The sequence below is a fragment of the Salvelinus sp. IW2-2015 genome, linkage group LG1 (assembly GCF_002910315.2).
Source record: "Salvelinus sp. IW2-2015 linkage group LG1, ASM291031v2, whole genome shotgun sequence".
Lineage (NCBI taxonomy): Eukaryota > Metazoa > Chordata > Actinopteri > Salmoniformes > Salmonidae > Salvelinus > Salvelinus sp. IW2-2015.
In genome coordinates, this window is record NC_036838.1 from 6122054 (window position 1) to 6139313 (window position 17260).

General features: G+C 46.3%; 1 protein-coding gene across 4 annotated transcripts in view; it reads right to left on the reverse strand.

Annotated features, from left to right (window-relative positions):
- Positions 1-17260, reverse strand: part of LOC111952649 (E3 ubiquitin-protein ligase SMURF2) — a 65110-nt gene that overhangs the window by 21807 nt on the left and 26043 nt on the right. For 2 of the 4 annotated variants that reach the window (XM_023971801.2, XM_023971720.2), the window contains exons 2-9: positions 15969-16007; positions 12884-12992; positions 8254-8387; positions 5240-5305; positions 4607-4691; positions 3943-4026; positions 2742-2959; positions 75-159 (exon numbers count right to left, since the gene is read on the reverse strand). In XM_023971801.2, coding sequence (XP_023827569.1) covers positions 75-159; positions 2742-2959; positions 3943-4026; positions 4607-4691; positions 5240-5305; positions 8254-8387; positions 12884-12992; positions 15969-16007 — 820 coding nt within the window. Of the gene's footprint in view, positions 1-74; positions 160-2741; positions 2960-3942; positions 4027-4606; positions 4692-5239; positions 5306-8253; positions 8388-12883; positions 13032-15968; positions 16008-17260 lie in introns of all 4 variants that reach the window. The other 2 variants (XM_023971644.2, XM_023971576.2) reach the window with 1 other exon arrangement.

Genomic DNA, 17260 nt, shown 5'->3' on the forward strand with positions numbered 1-17260 from the left:
AGAGACACACAGAGAGACACACAGACAGAGACACACAGACAGAGGCAAGTGGGTGTGTTCATAGCATTGTGTACCTGGGCACTCGGGGGTCGTGCCATGTGCTGACGCCCGTCTGGGTGTGGAGGAAGTACACCTGGCCCTGCTGCGTGGTTCTCTGCTCTGTGAGGGGACACAGAAAGACAACACCGTGAGAAACGCTGAGGGAATCTTAAAAATGGCACACCCTTTTGTTCTTCAATTCTTTCAACTTAAAACGACACACAAATGAGTGTTTATGTTGTAAAAAATATGGACAGGACACAACCAGGTATGTGAACACTGACGGCGACAGGACACTAATGTAGGTGTAACCAGGTATGTGAACACTGACGGCGACAGGGCACCGGTGCGTGTGCCTAGTCCATGCACATGTAGTCCCTCATTCACCCCCATTAACCCTCATTTCCTTCTGACACCACACAACCACCCAGCTCTCTCACCTCTCACTCCCTCGGGTCTTGGGAGCCCCACACAACTGGTCAGAGTCAGAGACTGAGTCAAAGGAGAAAAACACACTCTGGCCTTAAGTGAGTCACCTCTGCCAACCTCGGCCAAGAACACTGGGCATTTTCAGGGGCATGGATCACCGCCATTCATCACCACCATTATCATTTCCTTCACAGACTCTCTGGTTCAGTTCTTCTACAGAGCTCAGTGTTGAGCCTTGAGTTTATGCAGCTCAACACAGAGGCCCAAGAGCTCTGCAGGAGATGTACWCCGAGTGTACAAAACGTTCCATGACAGACAGACTGACCAGGTGAAAGCTCTGATCCCTTGACGTCACGTGTTAAATCCACTTCAAAACAGTGTAGATGAAGGGGAGGAGACGGGTTAAATAAGGATTTCTTTTAAGCCTTCAGACATGGATTGTGTATATGTGSCATTCGGAGGGTGAATGGGCAAGACGAAAGATTGAAGTGCCTTTGAACGGAGTACGGCAGCAGGTGCCAGGCGCACCGGTTTGTGTCAAAGAACTGCAACGCAGCTGGGTCTTTCACGCTCAACAGTTTCCCGCGTGTTTCAAGAACGGTCCACCACCCAAAAGACATCCAGACAACTTGACACAACTGTGGGAAGCATTGGAGTCAACATGGACCAGCATTCTCTGTGGAACGCTTTCGACACCTTGTAGAGTCCATGCCGCGACGAATGTTTGGTATACTCAGTACATACTCATCATTTATGAACTTGCTAAGTTGCGTCGTATATAAAAACAGGAGGTAGAAATAGAGGATGGGGAACTTCCACAGAACAGGGAGATTGTGGTGGCCCGGCGCTGTGAACCAGTGTATTGCTGCAACATATCAACAATGGTGCAATACACTCGACTGTTGACATCCAACGTGTCAATGTTTTTAAAAATTGTATCTCGTCCTCAGGCCAACCGCTATCACATATACAGAGAGAGAATTGGCTGGCGGACCAGACTACAAGGAAATAGGCTATTAAATACATAAATTAATTGTGTGTTGGTCTCCGGCTGTAAAAGTCAAACTGGTCCAACACTGTGTGCAGGGGGGGCTCGAAATAGCTGCACTCCGTAGCAACAGCCTAGCAAMCACCAGCCTGTAGTACTTAAATCTTATTGCATAATGTATGTAATACGTTCCATCTGCATGTATAATGTATACTAGACTGAGGCTGTACAGACGTGGGGTTGACCAGAAACACACAAATGAAAACCAGTTCCCCTCGAATGCACCCTTTACTGTCCTCCACATGAGGGAAATGTTCTCTCTCCCTTCACCTCAAGCGCTCTCCTCCTCTTGGGCTCACTCTCTCCTTCTCTCAACCCCCCCCCCCCCCCAAACCTTCCTCTCTCTGTCTCTCCTTTGTGGGAATATCACTCGGCACTGCGAGAACACTTTGGAGCGCTTGGAAGTGTTGGCAAAACATGGGGAAGTGAGGAGAGGAGGGTGAGAGAGAGAAGGGGGCCTTGAAAACCACAACAGCTGCGCTGATTGCAGCTGTTATGATGTGGTGCTGTGGGAAGAGGGAAGCTGGGAGAGGGAGGGAGGAAGCGAGGAGGGAGCTGAGAAAAATAAGGAGGACAGAGGGATCTAGAGAGACACGGAGGGTAAGGCTGTGTTGTAAGTAGCAGGGAGATTGTTGTGACTACCCTCTCAAAGGCTGATACAAAGCCATGTTTACCCTGGTATTACCCTGCTACATGGACACTGCAAGGTCCATTCATTCCTTTCACTGATAATTACAGTGTGTGCGTTCATTGTGCGTACTTGTGTGTGTGTGTGTGTGTGACTCTGTTGCTCTGAGTCAGGTCAGTTGAGGTGTGTTTATGTAAGCATGTGACTGTGCTTACAGAAGCCTTTGGCACATCATGCTGGGTGAGTGAGCGAGTGTCTCTCTCTCTCTCTCTCTCCTTGATAATGAGTAACTATACACATATTCCTTAGGTAGGTCAGGCAGAGGGTGTTGTGTGTCTGACTGCACCCCTGTCCTCTCCATATCCCTTGGGTAGGTCATGCGGCTTTGCAGGCTAGTGTGTGTGTGTGTGTGGGGTGCGGGTATGTTTCTGTAACCACATGACCTGACCACCATATCCCCCAGGTAGGTCAGGCAGTGTGAAAATGTGTGTGTATACATTAGTTATGTGACTGTGTGTGTGTGTGTGTGTGTGTGTTAGTGTATATGTTTGTATGCAGGTCTTTGTATGTCGGTTTTGTTGTTGTTGTGTGTCTCACCGTATCCCTCTGGCAGGTCTGGCGGGGTGTGGAGGTGGGTCCTGCTCATGTAGTTCCTGTGTCTCTGGGAGCGGACGCGTCTCTCCTGGACCCGCGGGTCACTGCCACTGCTGGGCAGCACACCGATGGCCGCTCCGTTGGGTGTCATGACCGGCGTGTTCTCATCCACCACGCAGCTGAGGGGCCGCCCGGAGGGGCTGGAGTACTCAGACGCCGGCCTGGAAAGGGGGGGGGGGACACAAAGGTTGAAATAATATCTAAGAAAGTGTGCACATTTGACAGGGTATTGTGTGTGTGTGTGTGTGTATGTGTAAACATGTGATGGCGTCGGACTGTGTTTGTCCCCCTGCCTGTGTGTATGTGTGTCTTAGTGGCAGCCTAGTCCATGAGAGTGGCAGGAAAGCAACTGATAAGACGACTGGTCAAAGGGAGGAAAAAAAGGAGGAGACGAGAAAGAGCCCCCCTCCCCAATCCAGACCACTTTGTCTGGCCATCCAGGGCCACTGACGCCTTGGTTATCTCCTTCGACAACCCCCCCCCCACCTTAACCCCTGCCTCACCCACCTCCTCTCCTCTTACCCAATCCCACAGCACACCCCTCCCCAGCCAGCTTAAAGAAAAATAGGAAGGCCAGCTCCAGAGGGGTAATTTATTTGTTTGCTTAATTCCCTAATCGGCTCCACTGATACGGGGGCCATGTAAGGAAGGCGACAGTTGTTCCAGGAGAAAGGTGGGCCAAGCCAAACCTGGCTGGCCCTATTTATGGGACTGAGCCTTTCAGGAAATTGATAGGAACTCACTCATTAGGCTGCCCGGTGACTGGTTTGTTTTCCTTTTACAATAGTGCATGGACGGCAAGGCACAATATACTACCAGACAAGCTTGATTTGCAAGGGGAGGTTGTAGTTGTGGCATATAAGCAACCGTTTCCCCTTAGGACTTAGTTGGAGAGGTTGGGTGCCCTTTTAAAGGGCAACGTAAGGAAGACATACTAATARAACAGGCCARAGGTGAAGAGGGAGGTTGATGATGTGTTGTATAAGAATGTCTGGACTGTTTATGTAAATTACAGATGATGGATCTGATCTTTGGTACTCAGTGTGTGAACAAACGGTCTGCTGGATGTTGGCAGCCCTCCAGGGTCAGTAGCTTCCAAGGGAGATTCTATCCGGCGCAAAGGTGTGTGTGTGTTAAGACGTACCGGGTGGGCCTCTCCCATTGCGTGGTGCGTGTGATGTGGTTAAGGTACTGGATCCGACCAGAGGCTGTTCTCCGCTCCTCCCAGCTGATACAGACGGACAGACACACACACAGGAAGACAGACACAGTGAGCAACAGACCAAGTATTTCCATATGCATTAATTGTTTTTTATCCAACCAGATTCAATATGCCCCTATTCCAACTAGATTCAGATCAACCTTCAAGCTAAACCTTATACAATAAAAAATAACTCTCTCTACATAAGAAAACGATCTAATAGCTGATTTATGCTTGATCCGGCAATGCGGTCCGGAGGCTCCGTATGAAGGGTGCGACGCAATTGCAGAGCCTCCGGAGGCTTGCAGAATCCAAATCGAGMCCCTAAAATTTTCTAACAACGCAGCGGGTTCCGTATAACTTTGACATGACTGGTTGATGGGTAGGTGGGGGCAGGATGTCCTGTATAAACACAAACCAACTTCCTTGACAACAGTTCTGCTCAACAGCTCCGCTACAGGAAGTGCAAGAAGTATGAAAGCCCTGACTTAAAATGCTGTACGGCCGATGCAGACGCCGGATTGGCCACGCAGAGCCTCTCTCATTGGATACACGCAAACTGGTACATAATGTAGCTTTAGTCAAAAGAAACATCCGGAGTCCTTACCCGTCAGGTAAATCATTATCAAACAGACGGCTGCAGTCCACCACGGGGCCTCCTGTGCCGATACGGTCTCTGGACTGTAGACTCACTGGAGACAACAGCAGCAGTTAGTTATACAGCATTGCATGATATTGGTCTAAGGCCATGAGAATGAGATTATCCTAACCGTAACCTGACCAAGGGAAACTCTCGACCCTAGTTGAACTGGGGCTCAGAGTTCCTCCTGGTCAGGTCACAGTTTGGAAAAGATCCCCAACACTACAAGCAGTGGGTGGCGAGGTAAACCCAGAGTACTGAGACACCGGATCCAGAGAGCCCCATCTGTGTTGTGCAAACAGACTCCGTGGAAACCTAAGAGGTCAAAGGTGGTTTTACTTAGAAACGAGACGACGAGCTACTCAGACAGACACGTCTTTCCTTTCAGACAGTCCGATGATGGTGGCGAAACATCCACCAGACCTGCGGTTGTGCCAGACAGAACCACACGTCTGCAAACTCGGACCAAAGTGTGTTTTTGTGTGTGTGTGTGTGTGTGTGTGCTTGCTTCTGTGGGTGTGCGTGCGGAGTTGTGTGTGTGTGTGTGTGTGCGCGCACGCGTATTGTGTGCGGTCCACAGCACTGCACAGATCTACTCACCAACTATCTGGCCTCTCACTGTGTCGTTGTCATTGGGGCCCAGCTTGTTCAGGTCCAGTCTCTGATCTGTGGGTTTACAAGAGAACAATATTCATGAGCAAAGAATAACTTATGAAAGCTTTATTTTTCCCCAAGGGAATTTATAAAGCTTAATGGAATTATATCTGTCTGGCCTTAGTATTGAGTAAGGACAAGACAAACACTGCTATTACAATACCGTTATGTCATCACCACAAGAGGAACACCATACCACGCAACACCATACCACGCAACACCATAGTACCCTGCCTCCCACTGCGGGCTTGCCTCTGAAGCTAAGCAAGGTTGGTCCCTGGATGGGAGACCAGATGCTGCTGTAAGTGGTGTTGGAGGGACAGTAGGAGGCACTCTTTCCTCTGGTCTAAAAAARAAAAGATCCCAGGGCTGTAATTGGGGACATTGCTTTGTGTAGGGTGCCATCTTTCGGAGGGATGTTAAACGGGTGTCCTGACTCTCTGTGGTCACTAAAGAACCCATGGCACTTATCGTAAGAGTAGGGGTGTTAACCCCGGTGTCCTGGCTAAATTCCCAATCTGGCCCTCATAGCATCATGGGCACCTAATCATTTCCAGCTTCCAATTGGCTCATTCATCCCGCCTCCTCTCCCTTGTAACTATTCCCCAGGTCGTTGCTGTAAATCAGAATGGGTTCTCAGTCAACTTAGCTGGTAAAATAAGTGTCAAAAAAAATCCTCATACAACATTCCACTTTGCCTTCAAAACAAGAAGTGAAGAAAACTAATACCTTGGACAACAAGAGAAATATGAAAAGATGAAGACTGAGAGTCAGAAAACGACATCAAATCTGCCTATGAATAAGACCGTCAGCCAATGGGAGGAGGCCTACACTAGTAAAGGGATCTCCATTTCACAGTGCAGGTTTAGACCTGATCCCAAATCAGCCATAGCTGCTCTCCCTCTACTCATCCTAAAACATCCTAGACATACATGTCAGCTCCTATTAGCTAACTCTTTGGTCTGGGTCAGGGGGAGCAGAAAGTGAGAGCACACCCTAGGTTGTTTCCAGACTACAGGAGACAGGTGGGGGGGGGTGAGACTATCCGCTCCCCGGTCGTCTGTCCTGACAGACAGCACTGTGCATCTGTTCCGGATACGTGTCCAGACTAAACAGGGACGGTCTAGGGGTTACAAGGACGGAATAGTAAGCAGCTTTCAGAAGACGGGGGGGAAAAAAGAGCTAAGTAAACTGGATCCTGGCCCTGCAAACATCTGAGGTGCATAAAAAAAAAACGAAAGGGTGGTGGGGGGGGGACAGGCTCAGAGAAAGAAAGAGCGGGGGAATACAAAGGGTACGGGAACCAAAACGACCACAAAGGACACTGTCTACACAACATATGTAGGCTTAATTACCAGTATATCAACAGTATATGTCGCTCTGTATACAAGTCTTGGCACCCAGACAGTACATAGCCGACATAATACTAAAATGACTGATCCATGTATACATTCTATACATTACTGTGCACCAACACAGACGAACCAAAACATTTACATACATTTACATTTAAGTCATTTAGCAGACGCTCTTATCCAGAGCGACTTAAAACCAGTTTAAATAAACTATGGGACAATAAGACAACAAAAAAAGGACAGAATCCGGAGGCCTGCAATTTGTAACTAKGACAAAGGGCTCTGAGGTTTGTGTCAGTGTGTGTTTGTGTGATGCTACAGTAATTTACAGGAAGTTGTAGAGCTGTACCGGGCCAGACTGTTAGGACACGGCGCGGCAGCAGAAGAAGAGGCCCCTAGAGACTGTGGTGGCTGGACCACATACAGACAGACAGGCGGGGTGGGGGGGGTGCCTTGCGACAGCCTGTCTCCCTTGTTGTCCACTTGTTGTCCACATCAGCAGCATCTACCCATACTGACTGGCTTCAGTGCCACACTGTCTGACTGACAATTTCTAGAGGACTCTCATTGTCACAGCCAGTTATGGCTCCAATTCTAAACCACTTAGGGGGAAAACCGCTGAGTGGTATAGATATATATACATATATACTATAGACGGAGGGTGAGGAAAGTAGGRCAGTTAGATGTACAAATAGGCCTACATCACAGCATAGGCAATATACTGTAAGTGGAGCCAGCTTGTTTAACAGCCTAGCTAGCATCTTTAAMTGKTAACTGTTATAACTTGCTGAAAAGAGAAATGCTGTATACCTACAGTTGTTCACTGCTAATGCTAGCAGTCGGGATGGGACCCAGTCTGCACGCAGCAGCTAACGGCTAACAAGCCAGGTAACACAAAGGAAATAGACTTTCCAGTAAGTACTCATAATGAAGCAGTCACTGCAAGAGTAGAAAAGGGAGACGGCACGTCTACTTCACATACAGTTAAGTCTGTGTCTGAAGAGACAGCAGGACGTGTGTGTTTCCCTTCACGCTACAGAGGTGGAAACCCCAGGGAGTGTGTTTGACGCTGGCAGTGCCAGGCGTGGGCGAGACTCCCAACTCCCAGGAGCCCCCTATCCCGCTCTCGATGGCGTCCGTCTCACCAGGCCAAGCAGCGACCAACATGCTCCGGGCCCTAGCCAGCCAGACTGGCACCTGATACCCAGAGAGGGAGTGGGCAGAGGGGGGCAGAGACAGTGCCAGCCTCCCAGATGGTCGTCAATCAATAGGGTTTAATGGCAGGTGTGTGTGTGTGTGTGTGTGTGTGTAATAGGGCCTTCTAGGTAGCGGGGCAGGACAGAAGCCTGTCTTGTCTTTGATGTTGTCTATAAATCAGATCATGCGTTGCGTACTCGGAGTGGAATAATGATGAATCAAGGGGGGAATGTGTGTCTGGGTTTGAGTAATCGTTGTGAGTTTTTTTTGCTGTCTCACACCAGACTAAGACCACCTCCAGACAGACACACACACACACACTCACACGTTCACATTTGCTCAAAACGTGCACGGGCAAAAATAAATGATTGCTCTAATACATGCTTGAACGCACACACACACACTTACAGCCGGTGTCTTTGAGGCGGTTGATGGCGTTGGAGAGAAGGCGTACACAGCCCAGGAAGCCGGCCCCCTGCTTCTTGTGAATCTTCTTGTGATTCCACACACTGATGGTGATGGAGTCAGACTTCCCAATGTACCTGTGGAGGGCAAAGAGAGTGACACATTCCCTTTAATATGTGTCACCAAATTCATGACATCAGACCAACTGATGTGAGTGGGAGAGTTAGAGTGAGAGAATGTGAGCGAGCGAGCTAGTCTCTTTAATATGCATAATTTAAGATCTTTAAATGCATCGCTTACAACACTGAGTGGCCCTCTCCGTCTCATCACTGTGCTTTTGGAGTGCCGAGTCATTATCCCAGGGTAAGAGCAAAGCGATTTTTTAATGATTTTTTATTTTATTTCACTAGGTAGGCTAGTTGAGAACAAGTTCTCATTTACAACTGCGACCTCGCCAAGATAAAGCAAAAGGGTACGACAAACAACAACAGAGTTACACATGGAATAAACAAGCGAATAACACAATAGGAAAAAAAGAAAGTCTATATACAGTGTGTGCAAATGGCGTGAGGAGGTAAGGCAATAAATAGGCCATAGTGGCAAAGTAGTTACAATTTAGCAAATTAACACTGAAGTGATAGATGATCAGATGGTGATGTGCAAGTAGAAATACTGGTGTGCAAAAGAGCAGAAAAGTAAATAAAAACAATATGGGGATGAGATAGGTAGATTGGGTGGGTTATTTACAGATGGGCTATGTACAGCTGCAGCGATCGGTTAGCTGCTCAGATAGCTGATGTTTAAAGTTAGTGAGGGAAATATAAGTCTACAGCTTCAGCGATTTTTGCAATTCGTTCCMGTCATTGGCAGCAGAGACCTGGAAGGGAGAAATGTACATCTCATACACACCGAAGAGGATGACCTACTAAAGAAACAAGTGTGTACACAAAGTCACATCACAGAACGTATGGATGGGGTTCTGAGGTCTAAATGACTCGGATTACAGTGTGCTAACTGTCCACGATGACGATGATGAAGCTGCTTGTCTGGCTATACGGTCAGCCTAGTCATCATGAATCAGAAAGGAGAACACCTCGTCTCCCCTCTCTCTCCTGCACCACAGTCCCCCAGACAGACAGCACTTACGGTAACACACACACCGACTGGTCTAATTACAGCTTTCCCAACTCAGCCCTCTTCCATGGATACGTATACATCATGAAGAGAAAGATGTCAAGGAGACGAGTTTCCCAGAGCGCACATAGAAAATGCACATAGCCCATACTGTTATAGGGAGAGGGAAGAGGTTGTCTAGTCAGTTTTCAAATTTGCTCTCCTTTTGTCTCCTTTTGTCAATAGACAAGTCTGCTCAAATATCTGATACTAATATCACTGGCAACTGATGTCTGTGGACAAAATAAATGCTTCCATAGAGGCGTATGTCTTTTTGCATTGTTCCGTCTTTAAAAGGAATGACGGACAGAAATGAAATAAAACTTTAATCTAAGCACATTAAATCTAAGCTGGGTTTTTTTTCTTCATATTAAAAGCCCTGCATTGTGGGTTGAAATTTCCGCCTGCTGTCTGTTCTAGATCCGGATAAAGGCTTCAAACTAAGCCAAGTTACTCCACCTCTACAYTGTGGTGGTAATGTATGGGCCAACAACATGATTTGGAGTGTGTGTGTGTGTGTGTTGCAAACCCAGGCTGCGTTTAAGGGGAAATGAGAGAGCAGACCAGACAGTGACCTAGCGTCTGGGGCTTTGAAAATGAGGACAGGTAAACACAATTTCCTCAGTCAAAATGACTTGAGGACGACACACACCGAGATAAACACACGTTCACACACAAGCGCGCGTGTGCACACACGCATTTGTGAACCCATGTGCAGTATGGCTTTGCAGGTAGAGCCGGTGATTAGAACAGTGCTTACCGCAGCAAATTAAGGAGGAGAAAAAAACCACAGAGAGAGAGAGAGAAGGAAACCCACTTGTCCGTGCATATGGCTAAGTATAGCTATATGATCACACCACAGTATGAGGTAAGTATTACTTATAGAGCCTCAGTCTAGCTAGTCCGAAGAGATTTTCATTGTAAGTATCACAGATCTCGGGTCAGTTTACTGATCCCTCAACCATTAGGGTGGAACACTCAACACTGGCCTTAGATCAGTTTATAGGCTGATGACGCAACAAGTTAGCCAATTTACTGGTTTGTGACTAATGGTGACTGGTGAGCTGGGGTGGCACAATGGGAGACATCTAGTCATGCCAGTGGGTGCCCAGTCACRCCAGTCTGACAGCTCAGACTGGGTTAAAAGTAATGAGGCTAGATATAGACATCTATACTAATCAACGGCCCAGACAGACTGGCAGACGACACGGTCACACTTCCTCCACTGACGGCTGGCGAGACCAGCTCTGCCTTCTGGGATATGACAGCATGGCCGGCCACCTGCTCTGGGTTTCCTGGGCCGAGAGGGACGAGCGATTAGGGAACCGGGGAGGAGTCTGGTGAGGAGGATAGCGTGGTTGGTGCAGTGAGAGAAGGAGTGGGAATGGGTTTTCACCAATCAAGGCCTCTGAAAAATACAACCGTCAGTCATATCAATTGGCTTTCTCTATATAAATATGAGATACCACCTACTGTATAAATTGATCAAGGGCTCTAACATACAGTATGAAGCTAAAATGGGTCACGTCTACACCCAGATTGGTTCCTACAGAGGGCAGCGAGAGCGCTTACGGGCCTTGTGCTCTAAAACAACCCCTTCACTATTCATGACGTCTTTAGCTTGCCTAAGGGATATACAGTGCATTAGCATCCCGTTAGCATCCCATTGGGAGCTACATGACCTGTCGCTCTAATGCCGCCTGCCCTGCTGCAGGCGCTGATGCAGCGAATAAGAAAACAGAGAGTGGCAGAATGTATGCTCCTCAAGCTCCAAACACGGTCTGAACTAATACATGTTTTGACTGCTCTCTCTTTTCAGGTTTAATGGCCTCTGTCTGCAAACGTATAGCTACATAAGTTACGCAATAATTGCAAACTCACTGACTGTATTAGTGAAACCTGCAACGACAATGCTCAGGCTGAGTTTTCCAGTACACAAGCACTAGTCAATGGTTGTATGTCACACACTCCTTGACTGTGCCCTATTTCTTCAAAGTGTACACTCATACACTCAACCCAATGCATTTCAAACAAAAAGCATTGGATTGGTGTATTTCGTACACCAGTACAGTCCCTTCCATGAATATGCACATGCAGGGCAAATTAAGAATGTATTCTGCTGTAACGGTCTGTAGTCCTGAGGGGGTCAGACTACACTACAGTAGCAGACTCACAGAGAGTGGGCTGCTGGGTTGCCTGTGTGCTGAGCACTTAGCTTGGCCTGGTGTGGAAGAGGGAGGTGTGGAGAGCAGTGGCAACCTGCCAGCCAACAGGCTGAAGGCTCCATCTGTGGCTGTGCTCCTTGGCATGTCAGCCATTTCCTGTGACAGAGCCCTGGGGTCACTGGCAGGGGAGACTCCCTCGGGACCAGTGGAGAGGAGAGTGTTTGAAGACAAGCATGGGGGGGGGGGACAGGTGTGTAAGCACACACACAAGCATGCAAACACACAGTGAGAGACAGAGACATCTACATGTGTGCGCAAAGCTAGCAAACAGGTCTTCCCGCTGCATTGCCCAACTTAATGACTTTTTTCATTTTTTTCTTTCTTGGGGACCTAATTGATGATGTAACCCACATTCCCTGTACTATTCAATCTGTGCGTAGTGTTTTGGTGCCAAGACACCAACATCTCTGCATAGTTTCCCAATGCTTTTTGTAACACACACACCACCCCATGTCTAGCTTTCTCTCCTCTTCTCCCGCCCTCTACATCCCTCTCTTCCCCCTCCTGTAACTCACTGCCAGTAGGTCCTTTGGGTCCGGTGGCGATTACTCCCAAGAAGAGCACGTGAAGCTTGCTGCTCGACATTCACAACACATGGCTCATTTCAGTCGGACAGTCCCAATGGTTAGACTAGAGTTGCGTCAAATGGCACCCTATTCACTATATTGTGCACTACTTTTGACCAGGACTTTAGTCAAAAGTAGTGCACTAGATAGGAAATAGGGTGCAATTTCGGACTAGCCTTAGAGTGAGCGTGCAGCAGCCCAGTCAAAAGGCCTCAAATGGTTTATGGTGGGTGTTCCTGCACATTAGCACGGGAAGGGAGGGTAACCTGCTGCATTCCTCGCACTCTTATCATAGCASCGCATGGAGATCGGAGACGCCACAGCTTAGTCAATGAAACCAGAACAGTGTGACAATGTTGAAAACRATAGGCAACAAGAATGTGTTAACAGATATCTGTGGTTCTTTGGCATCCATTTTAGGAAGTTGTTTCTTCAGGAGTTGACAGCGAGTTTCACCAAATCCAGACCCTAGTCCCTTACTTTCTTAGTCTCACACACCAGACGTTCTCCCTGGGGACGAGGTTATGCTACTACTTCCTACTAGGCACTTTTGTAGATCGGAAAGGATAAATTGCAGAGGCAAGCTGGAACTAGGAAGACATGGTGAAACAAGGGTTTATTGGTCTAAGGTGGTCCCCCCAGTTTAGAGACTTCCCCCTGGTGACTTACAGGTCGTAATGTTGGTTCCACTTGGGGTCCAGCGTGTTCCTTACGGTGTCTGTGGAGTGGCATTGCCCCGAGCCGTCCACCACCACTTTGGCAAAGGGGTCAGGCAGCCCTGTGGAGGAGGAGCCAAAATGGAGGATTGTATTCACAACTGTGGATGGCATAGAAACAATGGAGTCAATGGAACTACAGTCACAGTATGGTTCATTTATCTAGCATGGAAAATAAATGTTGATATGAAATGGAGATTATATGTTGCAATTGGAGACAAAATGGAGGACGTATGCCTGAATGAGTTGAGGTAACTGTATTCACAAGCTGATTGCATAGAAACAATGACTATCAGACCAATTCACATAATAATATTAAATTATCTGACATGAAGATATGTTCTAGCTGGAAWTGGATAGAAAACATGAGCTGGCACACACCCAGAGAACTGTATTTTAAGTAGAGGTGCTGACTAACAGTGAATAAACTATAAGCTATAAAAAGAGAGTCTCACAACTCTATATATAAACTCCCAGTAAATTGGGTAAATCAACGTTTCGGCATCACTGTGCCTTCTTCAGGGTGATGTCGAAACGTTGGTGATTTAACCCAATAAATTACTGGGAGTTTATATATATATATATAGAGTGTGCGACAATTTCTTATAGCTGAAAATGGAGCCAAAATGGAGGATATGTAGTTGCTCGTCAAAATGATAGCTGGTTTATTTGAATACAGTTCAATAGAAACTGAKTCATAAGACGGCATACAAAACATTCATTGTCAATGGACTTTATTTACACTGTGACTCATTTAGATATATATAGGAAATATTGTGTGTAGTTGTAGTTGAGCAAGCTGCTCAGAAGCATGTCGTTCCACGCCAGTCTATTATAGTCTTTGGAAATCTGATAAGGGACGGTACACACACACACCTAGGCAAGATCAACATATCCCGCCCGTTTCATGTATAGTATAAAGATTTGGAATGCATTGATAGACGAGAGTAGAGTAATGATGTGTATTTCAGTTGAGCTTATTCAGTAGTACTTGGAAACAAAACATCGTTGCCAACTATTCATATCGGAGAGTTACAATGTTGCAATCACTAGGCAGCCAACTGCCTATTGTAGGAAACAGAGTTCTCAATAAACAACGTATCACACGTGACACGACCTCACGACAGTTCAAATTACAATGAACATAACATTTATAAGCATCACGCAGTAGAACTGTAAATAGAGATATCAGTTGAGCTTTGGAAACAAGTGCTTTCAGAAATGCATGGCGCGGGCCTCGTTTCGCAGGAGCCTTAATAAATGTTGTTTATTTGCATATCGAATTTGATTGGTCAACATCAGCTTTAAAATTCCTGAATTTTGTGGCCGCCTAGCATGTCCTCTTTCCACTGATGTGGTGCTGAATAACAGCGGGGAATGGGGAATGGTGCGGGCCGGCCCAGTCATGACTAGAAGGGATCCAGCTTTTGTCAAATTAACGTAAAAAGTTGAATTGTTTTGTATTTTAGCTAACCCTAACTCCTTCCTAACCTTAACCTAATTTTCCTAACTTGCTACGTAAAATTATCCTAACCTGCTACGAAAAGTCAAATCTGCCGTTAATTTGACAAAAGCTGGATCGTTTCTAGTCATGACCGGCCGGCCCTGGTGTTCGTAGACAGCCATGTTTTGTTAGTTATTAGGCTTACTTAAAATGTTCATGCCTAGGCTGAATTAAATTAGAAAGGCTAGATTGTATTTGAAAACAGCTGTGTTTTGCTATTTATTAAATAAAGTGTTCATACAAATAGCCTATAGGTCAGGTCGTTCGCAAATTATTTTATACAAATATGATATTTTGAAGTTGTGTATTACTTTTTAGGAGGCTTGTTTTTCTACACTAAATGTTTTTATATTTTTTCCAATGATATTCATTGATGATTTATAGCAGGGATGAATACGCAATGAGTAATCTTTTGCTTTTCATTAAAACCTGTCATGTTGGTATAAGAACATTGTTCTACTTTATTAAACCTTTACAGGCCCTTTCCAATKTGTTAAGATGAATGACAATAATCTAAATGTGATTCTGAGCACCGTGGGTGGACACCCTAACGAGTTACGTATCCAATGCATATGGATGTCCGGGAAATTAAAAATCTTGCCGGTCACGTTGTTCGGCGCCAAATAGTCCTAACGGAAACTTGGTATGCACACACACACAGACTGTGCTCCATGGAAATGACATGCTGTGTGTGACAGTTAGGAGTGTGTGTGTGGCTCCAGGCAATGATACCACCCACAGGTCAAACTTGTTGAGTCACATTCATCCAATGCCATACTGGCAGAGGAAGCAGGACTTCCCTCTGCAGGTGTGGTGTCGTGTGTGTGTTGTGTTTGTGTGTGTGTGTGTGTGTGTGTTGTTGTTGTGTGTGTGTGTGTGTGTGTGTGTGTGAGAGAGTCATTTACAGGAAACTGTGCCTTAAAGCCCACAGTAATCCAATACATTCAAAGGAGATGTGCAACTGTAAAGCCTAAAGAATGTTCCAATTCGCTCTCATTTACCAAAATCCTACACTATGATAATTAGCCTACGAAGGGGACGTGCCTGTGCTGTGTGTCCCATCAGAGGTATTTACTTGTGGTGAGTATCTCCGTCTCGCCATGATATAAAACTACACCAGACCCTCTGGAATAAAGCCAATGTGAAGATAACTGTGAAGTTCCTGTATCTTACTTAACGACCGGTAGCCTTTCACAGTCAGCCTAATGACCGAGTAACATTAAAATACTATTAAAACGACATTAATGGCTGCTCATCTGTGTCAGTCATAACAGCATGCGTCAGGCATTACTAGCTCATCACCGATGCTCTTCCACCTCATTGGATAGCATTGGGGGACAAGCGTCGATGTGCATCATGTGTTCTATCTGTAATCTGTATTCGTCAGCCAATACTGCAGGCAGACTGAGCTCCTATGGGACTCCATCTACTGAAGGCTTCAAAGCCAGCCAGCTAGCTGACAATCCCATCCCAATGCACGGGGGGAGGACAGAAATAGCACTGATGCAACAACAAAAAATGGGTTACTACTCACGGAAGAAGTCTTTCTTCGACAAGTTCTTCGCACACAGCACTGGAAGAGAAGAGAAGAAGAAACGTTAGATGAGTACAATGATTGGTGTGCTACAATGGAAGAGCAATATTAGTGAATTCTCAATTCAACGCAAAGCAGCTGTGGGGGGGGGGGGGAAAGCCTATGAGCTTACATATTAAATAAAACCAAAAGCACAAGAGACAGCATGTGGGTCAAATTTGGGGCACACCTATATGACAAGGCAAAGTCCAGTTTAGGCCTACACAAATAGTCTAAGCTACACTCCATTTCAATCCTTCACTCCAGGTATTTGAAGTCCGACAGATATTATGAAATGAGAACCAACTTCAGCTTGGAATCTGATCCCTGCCAGTGGCTTAGATTCCTGCTCGGAATCCCAGTCCCCTTTTGCGAAAAACCTCACTTTTGGGTGGTGCTCCCTCAAAACGTTTAACAGCTCAATTATTGGAGGATTTCTGGCTTGGCTCTACTTTGTCGTCTTCATGGTTGCCCTGGGTAACCCCTGTTGTCTGTCAGTTTGTCCGCCCATTACGGGCCAGCAGAGAGAGTGGTTAGAGGCTTCCCTTGTAAAATATTGAGCAGACAAGCATTCTTTCCAATACGGAGTGAGTCCCTGAGGTAAGCATCACAGCCAAGAGCCAACACACAATGGCTTCCAGAAGAGAAGCAAAGATGAGTTGAAGGAGCACTATGCCTAGTTCTCTCGCTCACAGTTCTCTCTACCATCTCTGTAAATCTCTCTCCTGGTGTAATGGGGTCCAGGTGAGCCAAAGTGGGCCAAAGTTATGGAATGTCTTCCTAGTACTGCCAAGTTCTTTTAGGTAGCAATAGAACTCAGTAGGGTTGAGCGGTATACCGTATATACCGTATACTGGGGTATTTGGAAAAAGCCACAGGATGTTTTTCAATACCGTTGAGACTATTTTTGAAGTTTTTTTTTAATACATTTTAATATTTGTAGCTACTTACGTAAAATACCTGCAGTCAACTTGTGCAATATGTTAGGAGATAAAGAACATTACGTTCTTCATTTCACTTGTCACATTATGAAGCTTACCGGTAGTCCCCAGTCACATGGTGTTTATTTACAAGCACACAATGACAAGAGACCGGAGCCTTCTGTGTCACTCACTGTTCTGCAACATGCACCGGGTGATATAATTACAGTATGGAATCCACAACTAAATGTTTGCCAGCTAGATATCTTATAACTATTAGGTTAACTGTCTAATAATGTGCCAAATGCTCTGCGGGTGTTCATTTGGTTTGCT